Consider the following 13493-nt stretch of genomic DNA (forward strand, 5'->3'; position numbering starts at 1 on the left):
AAAGCCTATAAACGATGAACTATGATGAATATAACAAAAATCAGTATATAATTCGAAACTTGTGATATAAACAAATATGAACAACTGAATTGAATAAACAAAATGAATTATATTGTTATAATTCTATGGATTTTATAGTTGCCGTTTACCGTTTAGGCCATTGATTTATGCAAGTACCCAGATGAAATATTAGATTTTTCTGTTATATGTTATCATGTTATGTTGTCGTCGGAAAAATCATAAAGGATTCACCTTAAATTATGTAATGCATATTAAATTGTTTCTTCCTTTCTATTTTGCTTTAAATTTTTACTTAATTGAATTACTTTTATGTGGTTTTTAATCAGAACGCCGTATTTACCAGACCTTTATCCTTTTGATTATTATTTATTTCGATTGATGCCCATCCAAGCATATGAAATACAATAATTGGGTAGATTAGTGATGAACTTCAAAAATATTTCTCCAATATACTGCAAATTTCTAATAAATTATTGAAGGAAGCAACTTATTCGGGCTCGACAGTTTGGTTTTAGGTATAAATATTTGACAATTGATCAGGTACTTCGTATTATGGGGTTACTTTTGAAAAAGAGGACGTTTGTTCAATCAGAACGAATGGTCAGTTGTTGGAATTACAAATCAGATTCTTAAATCCTACGTTTATAAACGTTAATAAGATACGGTGACGAATATTCAAATATGACTACGAAATATGTCAATAAAACTGATTGCTATGAGGTATGTATATGGATTTCATATAGAGTTGGTTCTGCTAGTGATTAGTTCGAGAGTAATTCCCTATGCGAATCCAGCAATATAGTTGGACGTGACAGTGGAAAGAGCATGTTATAAAGAAACAAGCAACATTTTGTATGAGGCTCTAACAAATATGGTAATTGTTTGGACGATAATGCAAATTAACATTTTCCAATAAATTGTTATTATATAAATAAATTTTGAAGTCAGTGTGGATTTACATTATGGAACTATGGGCTGGCATAAAGAAATCCAATATCAACAAAATCTAAATTTACCAAAACAAATTTTCTCACAGCATTATTAAGGCACTATGTTATATTAGAAATGAGGATATCCAAAAAAAATCTAAGTATACCAGCAGTCAGCGTAAAAACTTGAAACATTACAAAGAAAAAATACTAGAAAGTTGAATTTAGTGTGCCATATGCTTTCTAAATAAAAAAAACTGCATACTAGATGTCAGAAATAATTGGAAAATAATATAAATAAACGGTACTGACAATTATTACCAAAATTTCGTACCATTTCTTTAACGCAACTTTTGTATTGGATTTTTAAAACGATGTGTTCTGACAGATGATTATTTTGGTGCGAGTTTTGAATGAGTTTTATGAAAATATATATGGTTTCTTATCGATGTTTATATAATTATAGGATGGTTAATTTGTTAATAAAATCATTATCAAAGCAATAAATAAACTATCCTTGAAATCTTAAAACCTTACTGGTTATTTTTAAAACCGCCATTAAACATTGACTGATGTCAACAAACATTATATGTGTTTTATCAGAGAAATGTAATTTAATCCATATCTCACATTTGAATGATATGTTATTAAAGACTCAGTAAAATTACTAAATTAATATATCGAATATATTTCAGCATACATTGTTATTTGGCAGGTTTAGCTTCCTTTATTGATCGCTCTCGTTTTATAAGATGTGAGTCGGACAAATTCTTTAGTGAAAAATGATCATCAAACGAAGAGGTAATAGCTGCAATGAGAGATAATAATAGGCAACTTGAGTTCCCTTTGTAAATATATGTTTGTGGTTATCTATAGTCAAGTAAATCCCTCGATAACACAGAATGTTTTCTAGTGTTTCAACTTGGTTATCGATACAATATCCATATTTATATCGATAGGCTTAGTGCTGAGGATCGTGACTTAGATATCACACACTTAGACACTACACTAATAAGAACGATCATGGAACACTAAATAAGAAGTATTAAACCATTTTTAGTTGAAAATCGATGCAGCAAACATATAATACTAGAACGACTGTAAATTGTTAAATAAATGACTTAATAAACAAGAAACATAGATTACTATTATAAAAGATCTCTTGGTGGAACCACAGCATCATGTTAAATATATTTTACAGTCACATAGTCCCTAACATATCGCGGCTAATTAAGTGAATGTCAGGTAAATGACAGAACCGGAATATAAAACATATGTATAATAATTCTATATGCCCCTATATCTTATTCATCGCGTATATTAAGTAGCGCTAAATAGTTCGTTAATATTTTAACGTATTACGGCATATATTTTCCTAATTATGAGACGTAGCAATAATTGAAATTCCCCAAGGGTAATAAGTGAGCTTGAAATCGTCCCTCATACAGTCTGTGCGGTTTTGCTGGTAATATAAGCTCGTAGGTAATAAAATAGTTTCATGCCGTAATATTTTCTAATAGTCTCAGACATTCCTGATATAGACATTCCGTATTTTGGCAAAATGATATCGTTAGAATGGCGGATCTTGTAGAGTTATAACATTGCGGGCTGTATTTTTTTTAAATATTCTTAACTTATTAAGGCCTGTTTTAAGCAGTGAATTGTAATATTGGCATGTAATAACGTTAAACATTTTATTTGATTAACTTATTCAACCATGCAAAAAAAAAAAACTGGTGTGCTCGAAACGAACATAATAAGGAAAACATTCAAGAACTTGATGCTTCCCAAAGATACTGCAGACTTGTCTGACTCAAAATCTGGAATTTTAAGCTTTAATTTAGATATCGCGAGAAAAGTGTATTCCGTATATTGCTCAAGAGGACGAATTGGTTTATTGCACCTATATTGAAGGCTTGATGGATGTATTTAAGATCCTATACGATACAACATAATGGCGCATTTTCAGATATTCATCTTAAAGAAGCCTTAAAGTAGGTCTGCTTTACAATGACGGTTTTTATGCTTCCATTCCATAACTTTCATGTAAACCTATAGTTTAAGAAACTTACAAGAACTTGGAATTGGTTCTTTGCAAACTAAAATATGAAGACACTGGTTGGCAGGTGTGGCGATATTACAATATTGTGCATGTTACTCGGAGAAAAAGCTGTGTTTACCAATTTCCCTTGTTTTTTGTGTCTATCCCATACCACATACTGAGCAAATAATTGGACGAAGAATATTTGGTAGAGAGAACGAGTTAAAGTTGATAAAAAAAACCTCCTCCAAGAACAATTTCTATGTCACCATAATATTCTTATACCACCCCTGCCCATAAAGCTGAGATTGATGAAGCAATTTGTTGCTTGCATCAAATGCATTGCATCAGGCAAGTTTTCAGGCCTCTCAGAAGCATACATGGCGGAAGATATTTTAGTCAGCCCAGACATTAGACGGCTTTGACTGGTTGGCGCAGTGGTAAAGGCGACAGGACGGTCCTCCTACTATTGCTATAGTCGCGGATTCAAACCCAGCAGAAGCATATCATAAATTTAAATTTGCGATTGTTTATAATTCTGATTGTCCTTAAGCTGAGTAAGACCAGAACCACATATCTTCTAAGATGATTTCTAAGTTGGTCACTCATCAATTGATAGGCTTAATGTCGAGGATCGTGGTTCAAAGCCCTCGTTAAACGGTAGATCGAGATAAATCCTAGTTGGCAAATAAGATACTGTAATATATAACAAAAACATCTTGAATTTGGACCTTGCCCAATCCGACTAATATTCCTTCACTCTAGTTATTTGAGTCTCTATAAAACTCGCTTGATGGTGTAAAGCTGATATTTCAAAAGAACTTTATGAAAACCACTTGATACAGTTTTTTTTTAAATAAAAAATTATGGCTTTGTCAGAAAAGTGGAAAAGGATAAGTGATATACCATATATTATTGATTAAAATTTGTATGAATGCTTTGGAAAATATGAACTTTTTCTCAATACACTGAATTATGAGAATTACAAGAATTATAAGCAAAAAGCGTGATTATGAATATATTTTGAAACGTCATAATATATTTAATTTTCCACAATAATGTTTCGAATTTACAACAACAAACCTCACATTCAAAGTCTCTCTATTACCAGAAAATCATAAGTATATTTGTTTTTGCAGCTTATGTTAAACTTTATTTAAAGTTACCCTTTACAAACAGAATTATGTAAAACTTAGAACAAAGTATACGTAATCATTTATAATATATATATATATATATTATATATACACACTTGATACAGTTTTTTTTAATAAAAAATCATGGCTTTGTCAGAAAAGTGGAAAAGGATAAGTGATATACCATATATTATTGATTAAAATTTGTATGAATGCTTTGGAAAATATGGACTTTTTCTTAATACACTGTATTGAGAATCTTTATTTGAGAAACAATTATGATCAAAAAGCATGATTATGAATCTATTTTGAAACGTTATAATATATTTAATTTTCCACAATAATGTTTCAAATTTACAACAACAAACCTCACATTCAAAGTCTCTCTATTACCAGAAAATCTTAAGTATAATTGTTTTTGCAGCTTATGTTAAACTTTATTTAAAGTTACCCTTTACAAACAGAATTATGTAAAACTTAGAACAAAGTATACGTAATCATTTATAAAATATATATATATATATATATATATATATATATATATATATATATATATATATATACACTTGATACAGTTTTTTTTAATAAAAAATTATGGCTTTGTCAGAAAAGTGGAAAAGGATAAGTGATATACCATATATTATTGATTAAAATTTGTATGAATGCTTTGGAAAATATGAACTTTTTCTTAATACACTGTATTGAGAATCTTTATTTGAGAAACAAATATGGGCAAAAAGCATGATTATGAATATATTTTGAAACGTCATAATATATTTAATTTTCCACAATAATGTTTCGAATTTACAACAACAAACCTCACATTTAAAGTCTCCCTATTACCAGAAAATCATAAGTATATTTGTTTTTGCAGCTTAGGTTAAACTTTATTTAGTTACCCTTTACAAAGAGAATTATGTAAAACTTAGAACAAAGTTTACGTAATCATTTATATATATATATATATATATATATATATATATATATATATATATATAGAGGTTTCACTTATTAAATAGGCAAAATCGAGGAAATGTTTTGCGCCATCCAACTAATGATGGCTCTGAGACCACTTTTTTTAATGGTTCTTTTGAATTTCACTACAAAGGCATTTAATTGGCTAATTTCTATAATCCGATTGTTTGTTTCTATGATTTGTTTATGACACCATTTTCGTGTGTCTGATATTGAGTACTTTGAGCATTGTTGTGCCTTAATTAGAATCACTTTTATTTGTTTATAACGTACCTTCGTTCTCAAAAGTGTTGCGTATCCAGTATATGCGCGAAAATAAAAAACCAAGCGTCGTTTTCATTGGAAGAAACAGCCCAAGTTAGCTGGATTAAGACTGTGTGTGTGACTTAGCATTGTTTTTACCTGGTACGTATACAATTATTTCTATAGAGCATTTGTATTCATATATATTATTGTTTACAGGAATACAACATAATAAATCATAAAAATATTACCCGTGCTTTTAAGCCAAAATGTGTCCAAATTGGGCGATAGCAAAATCATACTGAAGGTATTTGTAATTACACTACATTAAAAGTTTTTTGATGCCCTTTATAAAGATGTTTTTTAGAGTGTTATCAATTAAAGATTTAATTAATTAGAAAGGGTTTATTTACTTGAAACAAATGTATATTGGTTGCGATATTTATAATTAATATTTTGGCTTAAGGCTCTTTAATCGAGATGACCTTTTCAACAAGGATGTTAAAAAAATACATTAGTATAAAATAAAATAATACAATCTGTAGACCAACATGATGAGCTTGATTTTACAGACAAGAGATCTATCTCACGATTGTTTCATTATATTGTTATTAGATCCTTAAGCTTTTTCTTTAAATCCTCGATTTTACCGGAATAAAAGCACAGCAGTAATTTTTATATATGTCATATATTTTAATTTTTTTGTTTCTATTCTTTAAGGTCTTGCTTTTTTGTATATTTTATCCATTCTGTCTTATATCATACAATTTAACGGTTTTAATTATCCGCTCCACAATTTTCACAATAACATTGTAAAAATAATTATAACTTGTCTCAATACATTGTTGTGTTGAATAAGTAATTAAAATATTAACAGACACAGACTTTTATCTGTGCAGCTCTGCTTTCAGTATGAAGAGATAAAAAGGAAACTATAATATATATTATTTAATGTTTATAATTATTGATACTTTATAACATTTGTATTTATATAGAATTCTATATCAATAAATTGTTTTGAAAAATTATATTTGAGTTTTATGTCGCCGTTAGAATGTGACGTCAGTGGTTGGTCACATGACGCGTATGAAATTCTCTACCAATGAAATGGTTTCCTAATAAAATATTTTCATTACAGGTCCCTGTAATGGTAATTTAATTTAACCAATAAAATTCAGCGAAATGACGTTCTCTGCGCCTTCTTGCTGAGACCATGCAAAACAATTCTGAAATTATTTGTATTAAGTTAACACTCTATTAACAGTGGTCTTATTATAACTTTTGTTCTTTTCAGAACAATATACACTGGTACAAGTGAACAGTAATTGTCAATAGCTGTCCAGTCATTATTAGATGTTTACGATGGTTGGTTAAGAAGTAACGACCTGAAAATAATACTCCAGGGAAAGGGGTTTTGCTAAAATGAAGAAGTGTTTTATTGGATGATTTTTCATATATACAGAATAATAATATCGCAGTCATCTGTGAATAACATTCTAAATTTAGTATATTTCATCCGCTCATATTTTATGATAATTTTACACAACAAAAAAGATAACCTTGCGGGAAGAGGCTAATTATCCCCGAAAATTCGATAAATCTCTCGCTGTAAAAATTTAATGAATATAATTTATGGTGTATTGTCCAGAAAATTAGTTGCGACGTTGCCAAAATTACTGTTATTTGTTTTGGACGTTTTTGTTGTCTTATCATAAATAATATATCCTAAATAATGTAATGTAGAAAATTATGAAATAATACCTAAAACTTCAACGCGTTCTTGATGGAATTTTAGTAAAAAGTTAAGAAGCTTCGTGGCTGCACAAAACTTCAAAACTCTTCCGGATTATTATGCACTTGCTCAAACAATTCTATTTTAAAACAAGTTTTTCCCTTTTCCTAGCCATTTAGAAATTCTAGTCATTTCTTCTTATTATTTAGCATATGTTCCCAAGACTTTTGCCTATTTAGGGCCAAAAACATGTATTTATGGAACATGACTATTATATCATGATGACCGCAACTGTAAAAAGATCCTGTAAAGAATAAATTGAACTTTATTGTATTATTAACATTTACATTATTTAAATGGTATTTTATTTTACTTATAATACTTTATATTATTAATGAATTAATTTAAACGACCAAAATTAAATATAAAACGATCTCTACGTCTTATGATCGAGATTTTGTCGAGATTCCTACTTATTTAAATTAATGAGTTGGGGAAAGTAGTGAAAAATATATTGATCTTTCACTACTTCTTTAGTAAAAAAACATAGTTCGGTGATAAAATTTCTGATAATTTTGGGAGAAAAATTGAACCGAGTGATACAATCCCTTTCTGAAAAGCTTTATACCTTAGAAAAGTGTTACAGATACTGGAACAAATAGTAATTCGGACGGAGCAAAGTCCGTCCTGTACAGTGGATGTATAAAAACTTTTTAGTCAAACTTTCTCAATTTTTTCAGAGTTACATAAAACTTGCGTGGTTTGGCATCCTTGTGCTTGAAGCTAACACCTTTCCTATGTCTTAATCCCGACCATGTTTTCATTCACTTGTTTCAATCATATTAGATGTGGACAATGGTTTGACCACCTTAAGGGAAACAATTCCTTTCTAATTGCAGCAAAAATTGACATAATCTTCCTTGGCGTTAAGATGGGTTTTGCAACCGCTTGGTCTCATCTTCTGGAGTCTCAGTTACAATCGCCACATGCAGTTTCTCTTGTCTGATTGATTACATTTGTATCTAGGATGTTTCTTGAGCTTTTCAAACACGTTGTAGTATGGCTTCATCGAATATGTATTGCAAGAGGAACGAGATTTTAAGGTCACATATTCGAATAATTCGAAAGTATATTTCCTAGGTTATTAAAAACAAGAAACAATTTACTGTATCACTGATATGATCATGAAATATCACTAATAGCAGGCATATGTACTTGAAGCTATATCAATATTTATAAACAAATTTCGTAAAAATATATGCATTATTTACGAGACTACACAATACACACTATTTATTAGAATAGACTATTCGAAAATATATCGCTATAAACAGTTTTCGCTGTGTATTATTTTGTCGTTATTTCTTCCCTTATATCTTTGTTATATATATATATATATATATATATATATATATATATATATATATATATATATATATATATATATATATATATATATAAATATGAATTAGGGTTAAAGATTCACTAAATGTGAACTACCGGTTATAGTACCAGTAGACTTGTTTCAGTACCATATATATGATATACTACCGCGTTAATTGGTACAACTACAATCTCTGGTAGCTGAATTATTGATACTTTGATATATCTTATGTTTTTGTCTCTTGATTATTGAACCTTAAGTAAGGAAATTAACTATGGAACATAAAATGGCATTATAAAAAAAGACTATATCTTGCAAAATCCATAAAAACAACCAATACCAGTGCAATATAACACTGGAAATTTGCTTATTGTGCTTATAGTGAACATATTTTGCATAATTTTTGCTCCACATTTGCAAAATGCTATAAAATACCAAATACGACATTTCTGTTTGCTATTCAATATTTCCGAGTATTGTTCAAAATCATTTACTACAGCAGAGATTTGGTGTTATCAACATGAATGTAATAACGTCAATGTTAAAAAAAACATATTTAAAAATAATCCAACAAAAGCTCCATCCATATATTAACCTTGATATATCCTAACAAGCTTATTTCAGGTTATTATTATCAAATAAGTTAATTCACATGTTTTTATAATACATACTGCATATATTTAATGAAAATAATTTATGAGACATTGTTAGGAAAAAGGAAATAACCACTAAAAAGTAAATCGAACAAAATTACATCGTGTTTAATTTGAATACAAAGCTGCTAAAAAATAACGATTCGTAAGATTTTTGCATTGTTTTTTGTTAATGTACAAATTAGAAGTTCAACAAGCATTAAAATTCGTTTATCTTTCATTCAGGAATGTGCTTCCCATGTTTCAGTCACTGACCATGACGGTTTGTAGCTTATAATTTAATGTACTATCGCACAACATGACTGGCAAAAATAAATTAAACTGATTAGTTATAGTAATGTATCTTTTTTCCTTCAAATTTTATAAGATATGATATAAATATTTATATGATTATAGTTAAAACGAAATTGTGTTTAAAACCAGTCTTGACCTAGTCTAGACTAATTAGAAAATTAAACTTAAAATAATCGTATTTTCAACCTCAAAATATTTACTTTACAACCGTAAAAAAGCTCACAAAGTTCATATATCAAACATAAATTACATAATTCGTGACATCATGACACATAATGACATTCGCACAGCATATTGAGCATTTTTCATTAATATTTTACAAATTGGATTACATATAGAAAACTTTTCAGAATCACTTGCAACCTATTAATGTGTACTACAAAAACTTTATATATTTTATAGATTTTATTCACAACTCACGTCAAATATAATCACCTGCCAAAATAAGCAGTATTAAAAACTATTGTTATCTACTTGTCCAGCATTTACAGCTAGAAACTATAACCACATATAGAAGAATTATCAAAACACTAGAAACAAAAAGGAATTAATTCTTACCCAGATGAAGACGGAGTTTTAATATCGGCAGCTTTGTCTTCGTTTCGGTACGCCCTAGGAAAACGATTTTGGCTATACGTCAACCTCGTGACAGACTTCCATGTAATCAGGGTGCAGCATGATGTCCTTGATCATGTCTTTCAGCATGGAATAACGAATAACCATCGGATAAAACTTCGCATTTCCATATTCAGTCTAAAAAAATTTAAGATTCAAATCGAATAAGTACAATACCAATTTCCGACTGTAATTTATACTATAAGTAGATATAATAGCAAGTAAATGCAACTGACCTAAAAATATAGTTCAGTTTGTATTATAATTGTATTGTATTGTATTATGTTTGTATTATAATATCGGGTATATTTTGTACACAGAATAATGTAGTTACCAGATATTGATTCAATGAATAAAAAAATTACTACAGTGATCAACAATTAGTAAGTTTCTTAAAGTAAAACCAACAGGTCAACTGAAAAGTTCACGGCCTACCGCAGTAAACAAGTAAAATTTTTTGGCGAAGTTATTTCTTTTTATTCAACATAATTCTCTTCAGGGGCGATAAACTGATTATAGCGACCCTCCAACTTTTCGATACCATTCTTGCAGTACGATTTGTCCATTATTTCAAAACAGACCTCAGTTTCAGCGATCGCCTCGTCATTCGACGAAAATTGAATTGAATGAAATTTGAATTGAAGTAAAGCAGCACTTCGTTTTTTTTTTAAATGCAGATGTTTTTGGCAATTTCGTCCTTCAAACGGTCCAATAACGCTATTGTTAACGCTGTTGATGGTCTTTTCTTTTTCAAGGTTTTTCGATGACTAAAAATATTCCATGCACATCCCAAAATACAGACGCCATAACCTTGCCAGCCGACTGGTGCGTTTTCCTACGTTTTGGAGCGGGTTCATCGTCTGCAATCCACTCGGATGACTCTCGATTGGACTTCGGAGTGAAATGATGGAGCCATGTTACATCCATTCACATATCGACGCAAAAACTCTGGCTTATTATGTTTGATCATCTTCAAAAACTGCTCCGAATCATCAACTCGTCGTCGTTTTTGCTCAAGAGCGAGCTCGGGCGGCATCCACTTTAGACAGAGCTTTCTCATACCCAAATATTCGTGAATGATATGATGTACACTTTCAGTTGATAGCTTTAGAGTGTTTGCTATTTCATTTAATTTCAATTTACGGTCATACACAATCATTTTGTGGATTTTTTTAATGTTTTCGTCGGTATCAACCCCCTTTTGGGCGTCCACTGCGTTCACCGTATTCGGTGCTCATTTCATCATGTCTAAACTTAGCAAATCAATCCTTGATGGTTAATTTTCCTGGGGTAGTGTGCGGAAATTCGGAATCAAGCCAAGTTTTTGCTTCAACTGTATTTTTTCCCTTCACAGAGCAATATTTTATCAACACGCGAAATTTTCTTTTTATCCATTTTTTCACAGTAACAAAATTTGCTTCACTCAAAATGCTATAATTCACAACAAATGATCCGACAGCTGTCAAATTTATAAAGACGCATCTTTTGAGAGTTAGGGCTAACTAAAAAACATATGGATTTAATTCTAGTAGCGCCATCCAAGTGTCAGGCCGGGGACTTTTCAATTGACTTGATATATTTTGTTTGATTTTTTAATCACAGTAGAATATTTCTTAATTAAGTTCTGAAATAAAAGTAATTCCAGGAAATAATAATTTATAAACATTGATTTACCGTCAACTGTCGAATTAAATTTCTGAGTCCAGAATATTTTTTCAACAGTCGATAGAGGTCATTAGTCATCTGGGTGTTCTCCGCGTCAATTTGAGAGGTTGTCATATCTGTAAAAGAAAATCGTCCAATCACATCGACGTCATTCGAAACGACTGAAATTATATCGATAATGTTACAGATTAGAAACACACTTTCGAGCCGTTCTATCCTCTCCTTTTTCTCCTGCGCTTCCTCGGCTAGTTTGGACGACGTTTTCACTCCTTCGCCTGATTTTTGTGTTTTTTCCATGATCGAACACGCCCTCAGCACGAATGCCGGGACAGTTTCCTGCTTCTCTTGCTTCGGTATGTCCACCAACGTCCAGTATTGCGTTTCTAATCGAATGACGTCCTATAAATAGACCAAAAAATCAATATCAATTTATTTTTAAATTTCGAAATTACACTCCTGTATATATTAAATTTTTAAATAAATTTCGTTGCTCTATATGTTTTAAATTAAGTAGAAATATGTTTTATTATTCAACATAATTGAACATACACCTACGATCTTTTAATGATGGATTCCATCGCTGAAGTGAAAATCCGGAGGATTGTATCGAGTACTCGGCACTTTATCTTTATGAAATTCGAAAACCCATAAAAGTCAGAATGACCTAAATCTGCCGAACATAGCGAATTTTTTTCGATATTTGCATATATTTTGATCAGCAATATTTATTGATGAAAGTATCAGTGTATGTGTATGAAGTATCAATATAAAACAACTGTATATGTATGTGCAATAGGCAACTTAACCTAATTAATAAATTCGTTGTCTTTTACATTTCTTTGAACAAAATAATAGTTTTCCTAGAATTTAGTCACGGAACGCTGAAAGTTTCATTTGGTTAGTTATTAACATTGTCCTTTGTTCTGAAAAAATCTGCCCTTTCAAGCATTTCTAGCAACTTAGAAAAACAAAAAGAGTGTTAAAGTTTCATAACTTGTCATGCGAATTGCACATTGTGACTGACGATGAAATACGCTCTAATATGGCGCGAAATGGCTTAGATTAGTACAGGAAAGTCATCCACATCGACACTGAAGCGAAATTTTAACTGCCTTGCTCGGAGCAGTGCTACAATCTGCTAATACGGAATGAAAATATTACAACTATTGTTCAAATAGGATCAGCAATAACGTATGCCAGACGCAACGTCATCTATTTCCATGATAATTCTCGTACTCTCTTGTAAAAATTGCAGTTATACACTGCTGAATCTCACAGTTTTGAAATACCGAAAAAGTGCGGAAATAGATAGATTTTTGGATCGATGCCAAATCAGCATCATTCTTTAGATACATTATGGCCATTTTGGCCGAAAGATTGGAAAGAGTTATTACGATGGAAAATATTTTGAATAAAGTGTTTTGTATCAATTGGCCTTTTTAAATTAAGAGAACCATTAAAATACGTGCAAGCACCTAAGATAAAAACTCGAACTTTGATTTGGTCAACACTTGAGCCATTGTTTTGATGATCTAGTTGTAAATAGGCTTCGTTAAAGTAGATTTTCCCGTACACATATTCGCACTATTTGTTAAGATGTCTCTCGATCAATAATCAATTGAAAAATAAAACAACAAATCTAATACCGCCTAATATTGAATAATTTATTATCACTATTCTTTATATCAATAGGTTAAAGTTATATAATATCACCGAAAAAAGGTTGAATAACCGTAACTGTTAAATCACTAGATTCTACTGAATTAATGAAAAAAAAAAGTGCTCAAAAATATTAAAATCTTTAG

General features: G+C 30.3%; 1 protein-coding gene across 1 annotated transcript in view; it reads right to left on the reverse strand.

Annotated features, from left to right (window-relative positions):
- The window catches only part of LOC143196318 (uncharacterized), a 41242-nt gene that overhangs the window by 7440 nt on the left and 20309 nt on the right, over positions 1-13493 (reverse strand). Inside the window, exons 3-5 of the mRNA XM_076403982.1 lie at positions 11889-12087; positions 11698-11804; positions 9967-10161 (exon numbers count right to left, since the gene is read on the reverse strand). Coding sequence (XP_076260097.1) covers positions 10039-10161; positions 11698-11804; positions 11889-12087 — 429 coding nt within the window. The 3' untranslated portion in view covers positions 9967-10038. The remainder of the gene's footprint in view (positions 1-9966; positions 10162-11697; positions 11805-11888; positions 12088-13493) is intronic.

Source organism: Rhynchophorus ferrugineus, unplaced genomic scaffold, assembly GCF_030347505.1.
Source record: "Rhynchophorus ferrugineus isolate W39M unplaced genomic scaffold, kcgeb_rfMv2 rfM4, whole genome shotgun sequence".
In the NCBI taxonomy this organism is placed as follows: domain Eukaryota; kingdom Metazoa; phylum Arthropoda; class Insecta; order Coleoptera; family Curculionidae; genus Rhynchophorus; species Rhynchophorus ferrugineus.